General features: G+C 46.4%; 1 protein-coding gene across 1 annotated transcript in view; it reads right to left on the bottom strand.

Annotated features, from left to right (window-relative positions):
- The window catches only part of ZSWIM6 (zinc finger SWIM-type containing 6), a 527701-nt gene extending 509752 nt beyond the window's left edge, over positions 1-17949 (bottom strand). Inside the window, exon 1 of the mRNA XM_078675132.1 lies at positions 17456-17949. Within this exon, the coding sequence (XP_078531258.1) occupies positions 17456-17924 (469 nt within the window). The 5' untranslated portion in view covers positions 17925-17949. The remainder of the gene's footprint in view (positions 1-17455) is intronic.
- Positions 17950-19905: the final 1956 nt, after the last annotated feature.

Raw genomic sequence — 19905 nt, 5'->3', positions numbered from 1 at the left:
GTCAAGGCCCGGCGCCTTTCCAGCAGGCAGGGCCGCGATTACCATATCGACCTCCTCCACACTGAATCCTTCCAGAGTGGCTACACTTCCCGTGTCTAAGTGGAGTGCCTCTTCAGGTGGGGTCCTCGGGGGGGTCACTACTGTGTGTTTGGTAGAGATTTTTAAAGTGTTCCTCCCAGACAGAGGGTGCTATATTAGCCTCAACTGCTACAAGTGGTTCAGCTGAGCCATGCTTGACAATTTGCCAGAAGGTCCGGGCGTCTCGAGATGCAAGGGCAGCTGTCATTTTAATCCAATTTCCCTCATCCCAGTCTACTTTGGCTTCACGAAGGGCTGATTTATAAGCTAATCGTTTTTCCTTGATTTTGCTTGGCGTGTCCCGTGCTTTGAGTGATTGCAGTAGTGCAGCCCTCGCCATCCTGCAAGGAGCGCTGAACCAGGTGACTCTTTTCTGCTTGGGCTTCTTGGGCCTGGCCACCGGGTTCAGCACCTCAGCCAGGGTGGCGCATAGCTCAGAGTGAATGGCCCCGAGCTCACTCTGTTCTGCAAACTTACAAGGGGAAGTGTTAGTTATATCGGAGTTACCTATGGGAGGCGATTCTAGATCATTAACTAGTTTATTCATACAGCGCTCAGCCGTTTCGAGGGCAGGGACAACCAGGGACATACAATCTTCCGATGTTGCTCGGATTTTCCAGCAATTTAGCCCATTTGATTCTGCGTCTGTTTATGGCCAATTCGAGATCCACCCGATGCAAGGGATTTTCATCCGCCCCGGCTGTGTATAGTCCCTGTAGCTCAAATCTTAGTGAGAGCGGATTATGGTCGCTATCAGATCTTGGGATTACTCCGAAGTCTTTCACTTTGTCCCAGTCCCTGACAGAGACCATAATATAGTCAATGCGTGACTCGTGACCAAATCTATTAAAAGTATGTTTTGGTGGGATGTCCCCTTTTATTCGGCCATTGCAAGCCCTCAATGAGTGACTTAACGTAAAGGACGTTATTTGGGTAGCGAGTGGGGTCCAGGCCTTAACCGGTGTCTCGGTCAAGGTAGGGATGTTCCACAGTTCGTCCTCTTCGCTAGTTATGCCTGCCAGGTGGTCGGGGAGGGGTTCGTATTGATGGTTAAAATCGCCACCTACAATTATTGGTGAACAGACAGTGAGCGAGTCGAGAAACAGTGCTAAATCCTCGACTGTTCCCGAGGTGGCTGCTACCCCCACCGGTCTAGAATATAAATTGACCAGTGTTACTTTTCCTCCGCTTGGCCATTCCAGAGATACACACTGGAAAACCGGGGAATTGGTCTCCACATGTGTGGCCCTGCAACCCAAGTGGGAGCCAACCCAGATCAGAAGACCCCCTGATGGGCGGCCCTTTCCTCCCCATTTTGCCTGGGTCTCAAAGGTGGCGAAACCCGGACGGAGATGTTTTTCCCTGGCCCACGTCTCCTGAAATAGGCATATGCCATACCCCTCAATAAATTCCCCCCATTCAAGTGAATCTACTTTATCATCTAACCCTGCTACATTCCAGGAGAGTATGGAAATTACTCCTGTAGACTTGGATCTACCAGTAGTAGCTAATGGCAAGGAGCATTCACGTAGGGTAGATACTCCTTGGTGGGTGGGGAGAGATTCGACTAATGGCACCAACTTTGACTTAGGGCATGCCTGAGTAGGGGGGCTATCCTTGTCACTCGTGACTGGTTTGTAGGTTTTAATTTTCACTAACTTTAATGTTGTGACGTCATGCCTGCCTAGGCCTTCAGTAAGGTTGTGTTCCACCGGAGGATTTTGTGCTGGGGGAGGGACAGATTGGCCCAATGTTAAATTTAGTATGGTTGGAGCTGATGGACCTGACGGGTGGAACGTACGACTTGTAGGGGCGGGTGCTGAGGCTGTGGTAGTGGACAAGTGTGGGCGTCAATCCACTTCAAGGCACCCGTATCTATTAGAAGTCGGTGCCCCGTTCCAACCACCGTAGGTATCCGACCAGTGGTTGGGTAACCTTCCCCTGCCACCCTTCCTCTCCGGTATCATTCTCCAATTCGCACCCAAGGTCGAATAAGAATGGGGTGGATAAAAATAAGTGACGGGCCTAGATGCTATTGGTGAATTTATGCTGTTATAATTCCAGGTGTTTATGGCATGAGCAGTATTTGGGTCCTCAAAGGAGACAATCACCGCTGACGGTCTTGTGCGTGGTGCCTACCCATGGCACCCTACGCACCATAAGGATTTTGCTCCTTAGGTGGTTAGGTATTGGCCTGTTAGCACTCAGCCAGTGGATCACTTTGTTCTTTAATGAAACAAAGTCCTCCTGCTGGCTAAATGTCAATACTGTGACACCCGTCAACACCACTACATAGGAGCTTACCTCCGGGGGAAGGTCAACATAACCTTTACGGCGAATTTTGTTGGTGTTAACTCTCTGGGTTATGGGATAGTTAGAATTGCAAACATTATAGCTCGGGTTTGACTGATCTATCATAGGTGGTGCTAGTTGACCTACTGTGACTGGAGTTTGTGGTGTATTATCAACCACCAATTCGTTGGTGGTCATCTGTAGCCTATTCGGAGGGACGTTTGTGTTGACCTTGTGGCGTGGTTGTGGAATCGGTTTGGTCTGTGGAATAGCAGTAATAATTACAGGTGCGGGTACAGCAGTGGGGGGAAAAGGAGTGGCAATTGTAGATTCCGAGGGCTTAGTCACCGGTGGAGCCACCAAGACAGCGGCAGCTGGAGCCATAGCATCAGATAGTACCGTGTTGGCACAAGTCCCATGTAAACAGGTTGCTCCTTTGTCCTGCATACTAATGGTTGCCAAGTTCAGGATGCTTTTTTCGGTTTCCAGGAGCTGGGTTTCAATGTGTGAAAGTCTCGCTTCTAGGGGGGGAAAGCAATTTTTTTAGTGTTTCCCAGACAATTGTTAGAAACTCGACGTCCTTCCCTTTTATTGTACAGAGTGGGACCCCAATGGTATCACTTTCTTTTGTGGAGTTATCATTTTCATGTGTAATTAACAATTGTGGAGGAATAATCTCTGTTCTCAATTTGGGAGGGAGTCACTAGGAAGGGATCTAGGAACACCTGAGACGGTGCCTTGGTTAGTAGCTGGGCATTCACTATCTTGGCCTTTTTTCTTAAGTAAGACGAAGTATTTTTGCGCTTCCTTTTATTAAGTGGACCATTTCGTGGGGTGACAGGATTCACTCCTTTTGGTGGTGCAAGGTTGCAATTTTGCACCAATGCCAGTGGACCCTCCCCAACCTCCTTCTCCTGCCCAAGGATTTCGCCCGGTTGGGATTGTGGGCAATTTGTCGATGTTTGGGGAGACCCCCCCTGCGATGTAGGTATATTCGCTATTTGTGGCTGATGAATATCTGCAAGTGTAACGATTACTGTGGGGTCGGGACCTAGTGGGCGATCAGGAGTTTTGGCCCAGGCGATGGGCCCTAGGGAGGATCTTTTGGCTGCAGTTAACTCCTGTGACAGTCTTCTTGCAGCTTCTAAATCAATAGAGACCCTGTGCTGCATTTTCGCGATCTCAGTGTCGATCGCTGTGTTGGTCCTGGTAATAAAGTCGTCTAGAGTGCCGTTTTTCAGTTTGGACTTGGCCGCTCTGTCTCTGAACTCGCGAGTTGACATGATGAGGGCACAGAGTGATATTATAGACAAGGTTGTGTCCGTAAGGGAGAACGATGGGGCCAAATAGGGTGGCCCAGTCCAGTCTCTACCTGCCTCAAACGGCCTCAAACGGCCCGGTCTTCTCCCGCGCTGCGTCCCGCGCTGCGTCCCGCGCTGCGGGAGTTTGGGGATGTATTATAGGGCGGGGGGGCGGGCCAGCAGGGAGAGAGGACCGGATGCTGGTTCCCGGTCTAGCAGGGGCTCCTGGTAGTTGGAGTCCCCCGCACACTCGCAGCCCTGCCGAGCCTCACGCCCAAGCCGCCTTGCAGTGATGGAGTCAAAGCCCCACGCACTCCGGTGCGATGCGGCACCCGCGGAGCGGGTGCGGCGAGGTGTGGGATGAAGTCACAAGGGGAAGCCGCCTGGAAAGAGATGCCTCCGTTGGTGAAGAAAGAGCCTGGAAGGTCGGGTGCAGGGCGCCTTTACAGCGCTCAGGTGGACGGGGGGCGGGCCAGCACATTTCTTTTATATGTACGTGTTTAAGTGGGACGTGCTATTTAGACAGCCTTGGTTAAAAAGAGGCTTAGTATAGCACAAAGTCCCTTTCAAAACCTGAAGACCAATACAAATAAAGAGTCAGAAAGAAAAAAAGATGTTCAAAGATTTATGTGCATTCAATAAATCAGACAGGCGACTGAAGGGATAAAGAGAATAAAAATCGTTAGATGTGTATGCAATTATTATCTATGCAATGGATCAAGTGAAGGGTCACATACTACTTTGTATTGTTGCTTCATCCCAGCAAAATTAAGCCAGCGCCTGCATGCCCCAGTATTGCCAATCCAGACATTGGGTACGCGTCAATACTAATGTCTAAATCTGTACACAGACCCAACTACAGAAACCTCAAATAAATAACTAAAACACAGGTATAGAACGCACTGGTCTACCAACCCAAGGACTCTGGCTTTCAAAGTAAAGAGCAGACCAATGAACTCAAAGCCTGGAGAAAAGCTTGCTGTTGCTACCTGTTTCCCCGGAATTCTGGAGAAAATTTGGCGGGTTCAGTGACCTGCATCCTTTCCCACTTTCCCATCAGGCTGCTAACACCGCCACACCCATAAATTGGCTGAGACAGTTGGAGCCTCAGAACAAACACCCTCAGCAGCAAAAAGTGTTTTTTGGACATTCACCCTCCTAAATCCTCCTGTGAACCTCTCACATGTGTCCAAACATCAGAGCATGTGTTCGCAAACAGAATGGGGAAGTATAAAATAAGCAAACTAAGAACTAAAAACATGATGGGAATGCCTTCAATAGATTTAGGGAGCGAATGAGCTCAAATGCTTGTTTGAAGAATGGAGGCACCATACCTGGATTTTGCAAGAAAGCATTGGCTTCAGAGAACAAAGGATTTTTAAAGTCGGCTCTCTAGCATGCAAGGAGTACTCCTAGCCAAACTTTCTCCTCGATCAGATTAGCAGCACAATTAAACTCAGAAAAATATAATTCACATAGTAAATAAAATTAAGCACAAGTCTAACTTTTGATGAAAGGACCTTACACTAGAAAACTTTTGACAAAGTTATGCCTTCAGTATTTCTTAGAAATCCAATGCAGCACACATACTGCTCTTTGTCAGTACATCGACTCTATAAAATCTTTGCAAAACTTTTTTCTATTTCAAAAGAATATTTAAAAACTATTTAATGCAATAACCATGCCCAAGGAAGATATACACAATTAAGAAGTTCCACAAAAATCACCCACTAAAGGGTGGTACTGCATAGAAAATAGTTTTAATTAGTTCAAAAAACCCCAGCAATACATACTCGGGAAGAGAGAAGTGAGAAAGCAAGAGACGTTTCCCCATGTCAATTTCCAGTTCATTACAATCACTTTACCTTTGAAAATTTAATGCAATCAGATTTTGTACTTGCATAGCACCAGGAACATCAAGGAAGGAACAAAAAACCGTTAACTTTAATCTTTCCAAGGCAAGGACCATGAACTAACCCCAATTCATATTGCAGGGACTGAAAGAAACGTATGGCACAACCAAGCGATGCTTAGTGACATAATATCCATGTATTCACCTGAGAAATATACTTTTGAGAACAACTTGCATTATGCTATAAGGGACTGCAGGAATGTTGAACGGTTTACTTTGTTTATAAGAGAAAGGGAGAGGCTTTTTCACCTGCCTTCTTCAGCTATGTCCACAACTGTCTTTAAGCTACATTTATTAACTTATTCAGGCCAGAAAGTTACCAATGTCTCTCCCCCCCCCCTCGCCCCTCACCCACCCCCCATGTGTAGGATCCAGAAATGTCAATTCACTTATCCTCAGTTTGTCGTAAAAAGGAAGGTTTATCATGAAGATCAGGTGCAGTCTCTTTAAAACGGAAAATGGCTGCCTGGAAATAGCTTGACTTGCATTGCCATGTTGGTTCAGTTACAGAAAGACTTTTCCCAGGAAAGGCAAAGCAAGACCATCCACGCAATAAGTGGCCACAAATAAATAAGAAAAAGAAGTCTTACTAAAACCTAGGATATATGTTTTCAGAAATTATTTAAAGATTCCCTGAAATAATAAATCCCAACAACAGGTGTCATGTAGGAAGCTGTAAAACATGTATGTCACACCATGTTTTCAATTTCCCATTAAAATATCCCTGTATTTCTACCTAGGCATCACATAGTCAGAACCAGCTATTACATGCTTCCAGTGGTCAAGAACGACTAACTCGCTATGGGCCTGAACAGACAAGTGTCCTTGATCCAGAGTTAGCCCAGCTCTTGTATCAAGACCCTGACCCCTTGACAACCTCATATCAAGTGAATTAGAGAGCAGCAAGAAAAGGCTGACCAAAAGCCTCACATCTGTAGAATTGTGTGCCACAAAGTTAAAGACTACAAGAACCTCTACGGAACACAAACCCTTAACAGGAGCTAATTAGAGCACTCCGGACAGAAGGAACTGATGCATTTATTTTCCAAGACCATACAGTAACCAGGCATACATTGAAATTTAGGTTGACACAACTGCAAGGGAACTGCAGGCTCCCAGTTTCGTCTGGTACAAGAGTATATGAAATTTAAGACACCATTAATGATCTCGGGACACATTTCTGGTGCTTGATAATTTCGAGCATTCACTGAAAATTAGGCCAGACTGAAAGACTAAACAAGCATAAGCCAGTGAAAGATTAAATATTTTGGGGCAACTATGGTCTCTCCAGGAAATGTAAAAATTAAATCCTACAAGAATACAAATAAAATAAAAAGACATTACAGCAACAATCATGAATTAGATTTGTTCTACCAATGGGACATCGGTTAACACACAGGGACAGGGTGAGGGATATTGGTGAAGCAGAAATCTAATTTGATAGTTTTGCCCAATGGGGACTTGAGGCGATCTTGCAACCCAAACCAAAATTCTACTTTAAAAGAAAAAGAGTAGCCCAAAGTTATTTTTGGGCAACAGTTATGTATGGAGACTTAACATTTCCAATTTTTTTCCTCCATATTATTCTAACGTTTATTAAAGAGACCCTCGTAAATAATCTACCTGACACAAGACTTATGTTTGTGTGAAATATTTAATTGGATTACAGTACCCTGTGTCAATCGCTTCAGCAACGCTGAACAATCAGACTTTGAGATGTAGCTTTCAGCCTCAGACCAGGTACCCAACATACACATCAGTAAAGAAGATATGAATATATAGCTGTGTCACTTGTACAATTCCTATGAGGTAACAGACACGTACATCATTAACCTTTACCAATCCTACAAATTAAGCCAATGTTCAGCCTTCAGGTTTGCATATGTGAAGATTTTACAACCAGTAAGTGCCTTTCCTAGTAAAGGTTCTCAGGGAGGAGAAAACAAAGCAGCAGTGAGAAATATAACTTTCGGCACATCAACCAGGGACACCTACAGGTTCTTCCCCCCCATCCACTGCAGAATAACTAGTGGCGTACTCATGATCTAATACCTTGGACAATTGTTTACAAAGACGTTCGGTTACATGCAAACTGGAAATTGGTCCACCTTGTCCTAAAACACGACCATGTTAATGTGCAAGATGTCCACTTGTTCCACTGCAAGCTACCTGAGCTTAACTACGAGACTTAAAATAAGAGATACAGATATATGTGAATTTGTAAGTAAATAGCAGCCTGGAGCGCTGAGAGTGGTATTTGGAGGGGAGAAGCACACAAGGGAGAGAGCTGGAAAATGTCCATCCGTGAAGTGATTAAACAAAAAGACAAAAGTAGTTCCTACAAAGTGAGCAATGGTAGGATACCAGTCAGGCATTCAAGAGGAGGGTACAGAGACCAAGCTTCATGAGAGGGACAGACACGAAGAGAAAGGAAAGCCTTCACCGATGAGTGACAAAGCCAACTAAAGGTAAGCACTGAGCAAGATCTATGCTAAGCCCACTTAGTTTTTAAAAACCAACAACTAGAAACCTTGCCTTTTCAGACAGGTGAAACCCAAAAGTAAACAGGTCAGCAGTGCCACTCAACAGCCATTAAACTAAAATGAGATTAATGTTTTTATGCAGATTGTTGGTGGAACAGCATTAGTCGAGACCCATCAATTGTAAAACATTGATAGTTAAAAAATATTGGGATTGTGCAATTGCACAACTTAATCCAGTTGTAAAGAAGAGACTCAGTAGCAAAACAAAAAACGCTGGGATGAGATTTTGGGAGTTATAAGCTCTATGCTATCAAGCAACGAAAATAAACTTCAGTCCAAGTAGCCTGGTCAGTGGTAGACTCAAAGCAGAGTGATAAGAATAGAAAAATTAAGCTAAAGGCATAATGAAGCTCTCTAGAGTGAATGGATTCCAATCAGAAGCCAACATGGAACTCTGGCTACCATAAGAAAAAAAAATGGTGCATGTGGTTCTGTCAACAGGTGCACATAATTAGGTTCTAAATTAGCCTTTATAGCTGTGGGCTTCTGTAGCACAAATGGCACATAAGAAACACCACAACTGGATGAATATGGAGATATCCTTCCAAAGATCAAAGAAATAAGCACTAGACATTAAAGACGTAACCATATTGAAATTAAAATCTAAAGATTGTGTGCATTGTTTTTTTTTTTAATGAATAAATGCCCCCTAGGGAAAAAAGAATTTTGGTATCAGTTCTGACATTGAAGTAGGCTACTTTCAAAGTGGTTGTGGACATGTGCAAGAGTAAAGTGCTACCACTCACATTAAAGAAAACCAATGACCAAAAGGCACTGAGCCATTAGCTCATACAGAAGGCTGTGGTGGGCAGAAGCATTCTCATTTTGAACAGACCAATGTGTGAAGAGGGCAGACCAAAAGTCGAAGTGTATGATGCATGCTTTTTTTAGGACTTTTTTTGGAAGGCGGTTGGGGGAGCGGGGGTGGGTGAGATGAGTTTGGAGAAACAGCTAAACCAGGCTCTAAGGCAGGCCTGAAAATGAAACCCACAAAAAACAAAATATGCACTAATCTTTACATATATAAACAGAAGCTCAAAACATTAAGTGTGAGTTCAATGTTATACTAGATTAAACAAGAATGCCCTGTAAGAAATACCATGACAACATCCCATAAACAGAGCTACCTAGCGCATACTATGCCACATAATGCACCTCGAATTGGATTGTAACGCTGACTAGTAGCAATTCTATAAGACTACTTCCGAGCAGTGATACTCGGACAGCAATGTCTAGAATTAACGCGTTACTGACGCTTCTGCAGAGGAACATTTGAAGTACAAAGCATGCACCTTCGAGACATCAGGAAATTCACACTGCACAAACGATAAAGTCAGGCATTAGGAAAACCCTGCTGCATGTCGGGCTGACCTTGGATGAGAGGGGTAGAGGAACTTTAACACCATTATGTCTTCAGTAGAGAGCCAAGTTCATGGTTTCCTTTAAGTAATGTTGTAGTTGATTGGGGTCTCCACAAATTTATTGTTTCCAGCACGACAAGAAAGCTGTGCACTGAGGTGCTTTACTCCCTATTATCAGGAAAAACCTTCCAAGAGAAGAATTGGGAGGAGCAAAAGATACACAGAACTAACCCAGTTTCAACAACTATCTTAATATACCGAAGACGCTAATGGTGACCCATCAAAAGAGCCAATTTCTTACGGTCCAATGTCAAAAGGGTAACCACAACAAAAAAAAAACAACAACAAAAAAAATATATATAAACAGGATGTAATTAATTGATCAGTTACAAAAACGCAAGGAATCTATTTTTAAAATATGATGTAAATGCTCCAATCAGGAATAAGAAACCGTTTACTCCAAGAAATCCTCTTGTGCCAATATCCATAAGTAAAAAGTAGAACACCCTTGCTTTCATAACATTAACTGGAGCCTAGACTGTCTCCAATTCCATTATTTTTTTATTTGTATTTTTTATTTATCACATTCATGAGAGTCTTTCTGCGATACCCAGATACATCTTCGACGTCTGCCAAGACAGGGGGCTTCTCACTACATCAGTATAGCCTTATCCTGGTAGACAGCAATTTTGCTGCAAAAAGCCCGAATTCCAGCAGTGGAGAAGAGCAGTGTCCCTTCAGATTCATACCGGATCCCAGAAGAGGTAACAGTATCTCTTCATTTTTGCTTTCAGCATGAAGTGCGGCAGGTGGGATGCAGAACCAGAAATTGCGGTAAGAACGTGGTTTCCCAGAATGTGTGACTTGTTATTGCGGGGCTGCCTCCTTGGCATCTTCGCCATTGTTGCCACATCCCAATAGTCTGGTGCTTGGATGGAAAGTGTTTTCCATATGGCTGCCATCCTGGCCTGGAAGACTGCTGTAGGTTATGGCTCTAGTGCCAACTGTGGCCATTTGTTATCAGTTGTGGAGATATTCTACTTCAAGTCTTTGCCAATAATGAAACTTCTCTGTGCTATCTTTTTACTCTTATCTCCACCATGTGGACTTCTAGTAAGAGGTGGGGGTGAGGGGTTTAAGAATCTTGCTGCTGTCACACGGACTTCTAAGCACAGGATGATTTCATCTTGAGATCTACCACGGTTGTTCTACTAGCGCGTTTTAAATGTGGTGTTCTGGTTGCATGCTTTCCTAGTTAGATCCCATGGGCTGGGGAGTGTCTACTGGACTGCTAGTTCAGCTGCTGGATTCCAGCTGTCATGTCAGTGGGCTTTTTCATGTTACAATACTAAACAATGTTGTATTCCCTACTTTTGTTGGAGAACTATGGTATTTGTGACTAATTTAAAGCACATTTAGGATGCACACACTGTTCCCACTTGTCACATTGGTATACACTAGTCTCTGTTGCACCCACTTATTTTTTCCCTTTATCATTTCACCTTATTATACGGTTTCCTCACCAGTAAATTGTTCCAGTAAAAGGGCTACAGAAGTTCTGTAAATGTATTTGCATAGTGCCTTGACTAATCTAGTGGAAACAGTGATTTTTCAGTGATGTCCAATAATATTACATTTATCTTGGAAGAGCCCAATCATCTGTTCACAAATCATTTACTGGCAATACTCCGTGCAGCTACGGTGTTTAAACTATCATATGAGACCTGAAGCCAAGAGGTTTGGAAAGTGGTCCTTCGTCTGATCTTTAAGAGGTGATCCAACTATAGAGCACAAGTGTGAAATACCAGTCTAGGTAATGCGGTCTTTCACAATGAATTGGCGAGACAAATAACCCAGATGCTGACAAAGGATCTATGTACCAGAACCTAGTTACAGGAAACGGTTTCCAAAGAAAGACCTTAGTGAAGTCTCTTGCACTAAAGCCATGAACCAACACATGTAAAAAAACAAAAAGGTAGCGAGTCTGAGGAACATTATAGATACCCAAAATGATAAATACATGGCAACAAGTTGTGTTTTATAGAAAGTGAAGTACGACGGGAATTCAAGGTGGGAAACAATTAAACTATCAAACTTGCCTTGGCTCTCTATAGGTACGGTGTGTGGCAAGCTGCAGTAAGCTTATAACGAAATGGGCCATTAACATGCAGACTTTAGTATGTATGCCTGCTACACAACTGCATCCAAAACCTACTACATCCAATAGTAATGAGAGCTAACTTACTCCATTTAAGAGAAACTAAAGCTGTGTATTTCTTCAACGATTCTACAAAATAAAAAAAATTTACACATTAAGAAAGAAGGTGAAATCACCAGTGTAAGGAAAGTAGACAATGCTGGTGAAATTATTCTGTAGGGCCTTCACAGCTTGTCCCACCCAGTGATGTACCTGAAGGACTGAAAGCGTGACTTTCCTAGTAAAAGGTCTGCTAGGAGAGCATGTGCTACCATAGCTTAAGAGCAGCACTGAGGTACAGAGCCCATGCAGAGACTATGCTTCTGCCACCCAAAGGGTATGGAATGGGAAGAATGTGTGTGTAGATATCTTGAGTTGTTTACTCAGGAGTCCGGGTCTCCTGGTAAGCAAGTTGCTACTGAAACGTCATTGATGCCGCCGCCTCCCTCCAAACCTCTACCCTGAGAACTAAGCTATTTCACACCTCCATGTTCACCGCCAGGCTCCAAGCACATGGTAATCTTTAAACAAGCATTGGCAAAGCCTACTGGCCTAGTGCTGAATGCCAGCCCTTTGGCTTTGTCAATACTTATCTGCTTTGCCATGTTTTTTGTAAAGTGTTGTGAAAGCCGACTGGTTCCTCACCAATGGAAAAACGCACTTTGTCTTCAAAGCACATGCTGCAATAGTAGTCACTAGCCCTGAAGTGAGTTAACTTTGAGCAGATGTGCTCCTTGAGAAAGTATAATGTCATCACACACAGTGGAGTTAGACCCCGGGTGCATGAGGAGACCCACTACCCCATATCGTAGGCAGTAATGGGCAGAAGAAAAATGTGAATGATACAGCAATATACCAATGGGGGTGGGGGGGGGGGGGGAGAGGCAGGTCTCGTCAATAAATAGCTTTAATAAAATGAAAAGGTGCTGGATAACGCCAGGACCTTTTGATTTTACTAATATTAAATTGCCTAACGCCAGACCTAAAATGAAAACACGAAGCTAACGGAGGCAACTGGTCCAAATCTCAGGGGGGGGCGGCTGTAACGGAATTCTAACGCTTAGGAAACAGCTTATAGTTAAAAATAGACCCGCACATAAAGCTGGCGACCACCCGCCCGCCAATTATTGAGAAGTCTGGTCCTTTCTGACCGCAGATCAGCTGCATCGCAGCATTAAATGGTTGTCTTTGCGTGCATGGGAAGTTGAAAGTCTTGTCCAGAGACGATCAATAAGTCAAGCAGAGCGGCTCTCACGGGCTGCTGGCATTAGCATGAGAAGATAGCCAGTGCCCACAATCCGACAGGCCTAGTGAACAGCGCAGCAACACACAGCACTTCTACGTGCAGTGTGGCACCGGCAACAGAGTCATGTTTACAGTCTACACCATAAGCACACAGAGCTGCAGCCCAACACTCGTGCTATCCACAGGAATGGGCCGAAGCCGCACACCCTCTCCCCAAACAGCTCTGAAACCGGTAATACACCAAACTACGGGAGAAAGGAAAAACAACAAATGCAGAGTGCAGTCTGCTGCCTTCATAGTTAGACACCACATTCACATACCTGCCACCAAAACACGAGCGAAGTTCGACCACGTTAAAAAAAACGAATGCAATGACAGGCTTTCCACTCCAAAGGCACCGGGGAATTTTTAAACTGGAAGCCTGAAAGTCTGGTGGGGTTTCCCCATTTTATTAAAAAAAAGGAGGACAACGACGGAATGTAGCTGTGAGGTTGTGCTAAAGGTGTATTTGTCTACTGAAAATACAGCAATGTGTCGTCTACTGTTGCGATTTCGGGGAAATATTTACTGATCGGGCCAGAGCTGCCTGTAGCAAGAGGCAGCAGGTCTGCGGTTGCCTCCGTGCCTGGGACACAGTTCGGTGCCTACACCCCTGCCCTGGCAGCGGCTGTCCGACTGCAAGAAAGTGAATATTCCTTTCAAAGATAGGCCTGCCCTGTTGAAAGAAACACCAGGCTGCGTGCACGCCTCCGGGGGAGGAGGTTGGATCGTCTGTGCTTAGCCCGCTGGCTTATTTTCACAGCGAATTCCGAGCTTAAATGCAATCACCCAAGAATCCCTCCCTACGTGCAATCCGACCATTCCACATCGCTTCTAATGCAGAAGCAAGCACAAACAAAACAACCCGAGCACTGGCAGTAGAACCAGAAAATGCAATTGCGGTTTCCAGCTTTTAAAAAGACAGGCATGCCCAGACTACAAAAAAGACTCAGCCCTGACCTCAAGTGAAAAAAGACCTGCATTGTCTGTAGTCTGAGCCCTTTGCAGCCCCAGGAAAGGCGAGGGGGTGGGGGCAGAAAATGCCGCAGCCGCTGCCATCGAGAAATAATGGTTCATGCAGAAAATCACGTTTGCAGATTGCATTAGAATTTAAATGAACCGCAGCGAAAACACAAACATCTGATTTCTCGCCAAGGGAGTGGAAGCAAGAGAAAGGAAAAATGCGAGAGCTTGCAACCCCCACCAGCAGCCCTTTTAATTAAAGAAGATCAAAAGTAATGCCCCAGCTCCAAAGGGTGCGTACAGAGCGTCATCTGCCCCACCAAAGGTCCTCCTTCCTGCCACCAAGAGGGTCAGCTCACTCCACTGCCCCTTCTGGACTGAGTCGCGAGGATCAGAGATCCGTTTAGGAGAGCTGCCCAGAGGCCCTTTGTTAGATCCTTCACTGTACGAAGAGAGGAGATGAAACTAAGAACCCCCTTTTGTTCTGTCTCCTTCAGAGGGTGAACCCCCGAGATGGCCATGAAACAGAACAAAGTGGCAGCTCCTCAGCGGGCAGGCCTGGGCCTGCTTGACATGCACGGCTGGTAAATATGCTGCACGTGAGAAGCAGCCAACCCAGGGAAACCCTCACCCCTGGAACCAGAGTATTACGTCGTGTAACAAACAGCACTGACAGCGCCCGCCCCTCCGCGCGGAAGGCAAGGACGGGGTACTGACAGATGAGGGGGGGACGCCTTATGAAGCCAGGCTCCACATCTACACCCCATGGCAAACATTGGAAGCCTTTGAAAATAGGAACAAAGCTGATGGAAGAAAAACAATGCCAGAAAACTACAAAGAGACGAAAAATAACACTGGCGGGGTATTATCGACACCCGCCCCCTCTGGACGGGGGAGTAGGGGGGGGAGGGGGGCTGAGAAACAAACATCTGAGTGCGAGAGACCCTATTCCTTCTTTAATCCTCCGAACATCGCTGGTGGGCGGGCCCATTCAGGATAGTCGAGTATTGCCCCGGCACAAGAGCAGAGCATTGACCGAGTGGCTCTGGAGACCCGGTCCACGTTTGAGAGAGCTTTGAGTAGGCAACGCCGATGGTGGAGAGCGGCTCCTCCATGCAGCCATGGTCCTGTAACCACTGTGCCCATTCACAACCACAATACAATAGCACTCCTGTGACCCGACATCGCAGACTGAAGCTATGCTCGATGTTAGCAATACCACACGCCTGAATCAGCTGGGTGCACACACCAAGGTCCAATGGCTATGGAAAGGGCCAGTCCACGGACTATATTATGGATGGAGCAGGGGAGGGGGAAGTATGCTTTCAAGACGTTTAATGGGATGGCATGCATTAAGGAGTAGAAGCAAGTGAGCGTTGAATATCGGGTGGAGGAACCAATTTCACTTACATTAAGACGGGGGTGGGGTAAATCACTAAAGAGCAGGCTCAGGCGATTAAAAAATCCAAAAACCTGCCAGCTATTTATGAAGGGATAGGGGTGCGGACCAAACTAAAATCCAGAGCTGTCAGTCCAGAATATCAAGTGACGTGTGGTGGGGGAGGGGCTGTCTTTTCAGGTGCCGGGGCAGAGCGTGGCCCTGACATTGCAGGTTGACAGGACAGGCGCAAGATGAAAGGTGACCACCGTTTATTGTACCCTGGACCATAGAATAAACGGAGTCTCTCGTTGGGGGTGGATGGCACAAACCCTTTGAAATACAATGAAGGGGGGATATTCGCAGCACATGCACTGCACCACACAATCCTTTTTAAAGGAAAGAAAAACACAAAGACAGTGGACGGACAGGAGGCAGAGCCACAAGAAACAGGGCACCAAACGTTATCAATCGCCTGCATTGTCTGCAGAGCCTTCCCCCTTCCAGTGTCTTTTAAATTCCTCTTTGTTCAGGCAGCACAATCTCATTAATTGCGTTTTTTATCTTCGCACCCCCCTCAAATAATCATAGGAGGGGTGCCGCTGCACCCTTGATGATGTGCGGAGAGGGGCGGGCGGTTCTTGCACATCCCTCCCACTGACAGTTCCAGGCTCGGTCTCCCCCAGGAGGGAGGATACGTGGGCGGGGCAACGGAGGATGAGAGCTGAAGAGGGGGAGGGGTTGACAAGTCTCCGGGTGACATCCCCGATTGGACCGAGGCTGCTCTCAGACTGGAGAGGAAGGAGAGAGGAGGAGGGGTGCTTCCTGTCACGGTCTGCTGTGGGAGAACTGGGCACTGGAACGGGGCCCCATTAGCTCAAACAGCGAGTGACCCATCTTTTGCAGAAGGGGGTGCAACTGGAAGTCCCACCTTTAAGAGGTGGGAGACAGAACGCTGTATTCTTTGTGCCGTGCGGATGCTCACCAAGCCAATACTACTCTGGGACTGAGCGATGACAGGAAGTAGAATGTTGGTCTGTGTACGAGTGCTAACCCCCAAACCCTTCGGACAGTTCTGATTGGACAGACTAAGGATACACGGGTGGCTCAATCGTTGGATTAACTGTTTGAAGGGGTACATTCCTCAGTCTCGCCGTGGTGGACTGCTTCGCCCCAGGCAGCAGCTGTTTTTGCACTGAAAATCAGTGGGACCTGGCTTACACTCCAGAGCTTTTAGAAAGATGCTTGGCAGCTGTTCTGGGAAAAACAAGTTAGGAAGGTTGTGGTTATCGCCCCCTTTCGGGGGACTGCCCGGCAGACAGCTGTGTGACATTAATAAGACTAATGCATTTTTATTCAGAATAAGAGTTGGGCACTTCGTGTTATTTTTCTTTCTCTGTTGGTTCTACATACCTCTCAATCGATGGCACTTGGGGAAAGATGAACGCAGTTTACCTTCCGAGTTTTGGGGTACCCTTCCCAAAGCGATTTTGAATCGCATTAAAGATGTACTGCCATCATTAGTCTGCATACTCTTTAAAGCCTACCCGGGATAGGATTCCTTACCCACCCTTCAGCACACACACACCGCAAAAGTGCCATTTTCGATTACCAATATTGAGCTGCTATTTTTCGCATTATAGTTTTCAGGTTCGATTGTGTGGGTTGGCTCTACCGAGTATGTTAATTTAGCACCGTGGTGGCTTGACTGCACTCAACTGCTGTGCATGGGGGATTCACAAGCTAATGGGTAATCTCCCAGTGAACAGTTCTCAGGATGTGGATTGGATTACATCCCTGGAGGTGAACATCACCCGGCAGTACTTTGGTTTGACACACTGGTGGGTTGAGTAAGCGTGGAGGGGGATGCCACTTTCTAACAGCTGTTCCTGGGTTGGTAACTTGGTTGTTATGGGTAGTGAAGAGTCTCCTCCCACGGGGGCTGCCCCTGGGGCTGGTCTAGTTTCACTCTGTCAGGGGTGAGTGCCCCGGCGCTGGGGCGGCTCTCCGGCCTCCTCCTCCTCCCGGTGGGTGCTGCCCTCGCACAGCCCTGGTTGCTGGCTCAGCAGCGGGAGGGGGAAGGGGAGGATCAAGAGGCGGGTGCGGGGCGCTCATCCATTCCACTCTCGGTTCCCTGCTCACTCACCCACTTGCAGGACGTTGTCCACGCAGCCGCCCTCCAGCAGCGCGATCCCTCGGCGGAAGGGCAGGCGGCTCTCGTCGGCGGCGGCCGTGCTGCTGTCCGCTGCCCCTGCGGCGGCGGCGCCCCCCGTCCCGCCGCCTCCTCCAGGGCCGGGCGCCTCCTCGCCGCCGGTGTTGAACGAGGAGTACATGCAGATCTGGCGCTCGCTCCGCGGGAAGGACCAGTAGACGATGCGACGCTGCACCGGCTCCGGGATGCGTTCGAAGCGCTCCTCCACCCGCTGGAAGGGCCATTTCTCGGCCACCCGCCGTGCCGCGATGTCCAGCAGCGACTCGGGGCTCTGCGCGCGACCCGCCAGCTGCCCGAGACCAGCCGCCGGGCCCGCCCCCCGCGCGCCCGGCCGGCAACCTACGCCATAGCCTGATCTGCAGCAGAGCCGCTTGGCGGGAGGCTGCTGTCCGCGCTCCGCCATAGTCGCACTGCTTCTGGCGAGACAGCGGAAGTGCCCAAGCGCTTTAAACGGGCACGCAGGCAGGGGGCGGAACTCGCCTCAGCGATGGGGCGCAGGCTCTGGGTGGGAGGGGTGTGATGGCGCCCTATATGGGCGGCTGAGCCTTATAAGGGAGAAATGGGCGGTCTTATGCAAATCTTACTGTCAGGAACATAAATAGAGGAACAAACAATGACAGCGAGGAACTGGCAGGGTATGCTGAGTAGGGCGATAGGGCGGGGTTAGGGAAGGATGGGTGGCCGTGGGAGAACGGCTATGGGTGTTCCTGGGGGACGGTCCGGTTGCTTCATGTCAACATCAAGGCGAAGGGGTCATCCCTTCCTTCCCCCGCCTCACGTGAGGAGGCTTCGGGAACGCGGACTAGGCGCGTCTGCTCTGAAGGGGTAGGGTAGCCGCAGCCTTTGATGTCCACTCACGCAGGCGCAGCGTTGACGGGAAAGAGAACGGAAGGAAGGGGAGGGTCCGGGGACTGTTGTGACGCGTGTGTGTATTCGTCTAAGATTAAATATGTTTGTGTGCCGGTCCTTTACTCAGAAATTCTAGAACGAGTACCCAGCTATAGCGTTTTGTATGCTATGCGGTAGTCTATTTTTAAATATGTCTGCATTCTTCTATAACGCGAATAAGACCCAATAGGCAGGGCTTTAAGTGGGATGAAAAAACTAGGGTAGGGGGGTGGGGAGGGTCTGTGACATTTGAAGTAAATACTTTCCAGTCTTCAAGTCGTTTAAAATAGGTTTTTTCTTCAAAGTAAGATCCCATCCATACATGTTAAACCATACCAAGCTGTCCAGCTCCAACTGCTACTTTTCATACTATGACCTATGTACATTCTAACAGCATCATCAGGACAATAGATACAGAAAGTGATAGACAATACAAACCATAGAGTTGAGGATAAGATAACAGGATGCTACAGCATTCCTCAACAAAATTATAAACAACAAAATCATTTTTTTAAATATATACTTTGCATACTCCTTGAAATAAAATGTTCGTTTTACCAATCTAGAAGCCCTGCGTGAAGGCAACATCTACAACAATCTTTAGATTGGGGATTGCACAGAGAAGAACATTTCTTTGCATAATCGTTCGTACTTCTTCCTAACAACCACCACTCTATTAAGATTCCACACATTTTTTTTTGATGGTCTTCTGTTTTTACAGCATTGTTAAATACCTTAATGACTACCATCGGTTAAAAATATTTGGAGTTGGCACTACCCGCAAAACCAGGACGCTTAACAACAACTACATCCCCTCCATTCACATCCAACTTCTTTACATATTTTTTATATCGAAATAATTCTTTCTTAACAAAGCTTTTTGCTCTTCGGTTAAAAGCACATATTTTCCATCATACTTACGTTCTCTCCCTTTGTGAAAGCAATAATTGTTCACTCAAAATGGCTCCAAAATGAGTGTTCGGAACTCTACCACGAAACAGAAGAAATGGAGACTTCCCTGTAGTGGTGTGAGGTGTCAACCTGTATTCCTCTGTCTTTTTCAGAACTTCTTCTCTCCACCCAAGGGATAACGACTTAGCCAATGTAATGGTTTCCTTCAAACCTCTGTTGAGTCTCTATACCATCCCATTTGCCTAGGGATGATAGAGAGAACAAGTTTTATGAATGATACCACTGGATGACAGAAAATGTTCCATCTCTTTAGAAACTAATTGGATGCCATTGTCTGTTAAAATGGTCTTAGGAAATCCTTCTCTAGCAAATAGTTTTTTAAAACATTTAATAACACTGACAGAATCCACATTAGATAAGAAAAATACTTCTGGCCAGCGAGAAAAGATATCTATTATGACCAATAGGAATACCTGAGAACCATTGCTAAAAATAGGACCCAGAATATCAAAAGCAATGTCCTCTCAAGGATACTTAGGCCTTGTTCTCAATATCATGGGTTGTACTCTAGGAGATTTAGATTT

Source organism: Lissotriton helveticus, chromosome 2_1 (assembly GCF_964261635.1).
Source record: "Lissotriton helveticus chromosome 2_1, aLisHel1.1, whole genome shotgun sequence".
NCBI lineage: Eukaryota > Metazoa > Chordata > Amphibia > Caudata > Salamandridae > Lissotriton > Lissotriton helveticus.
This window is presented reverse-complemented; position numbering and strand designations above follow the sequence as displayed.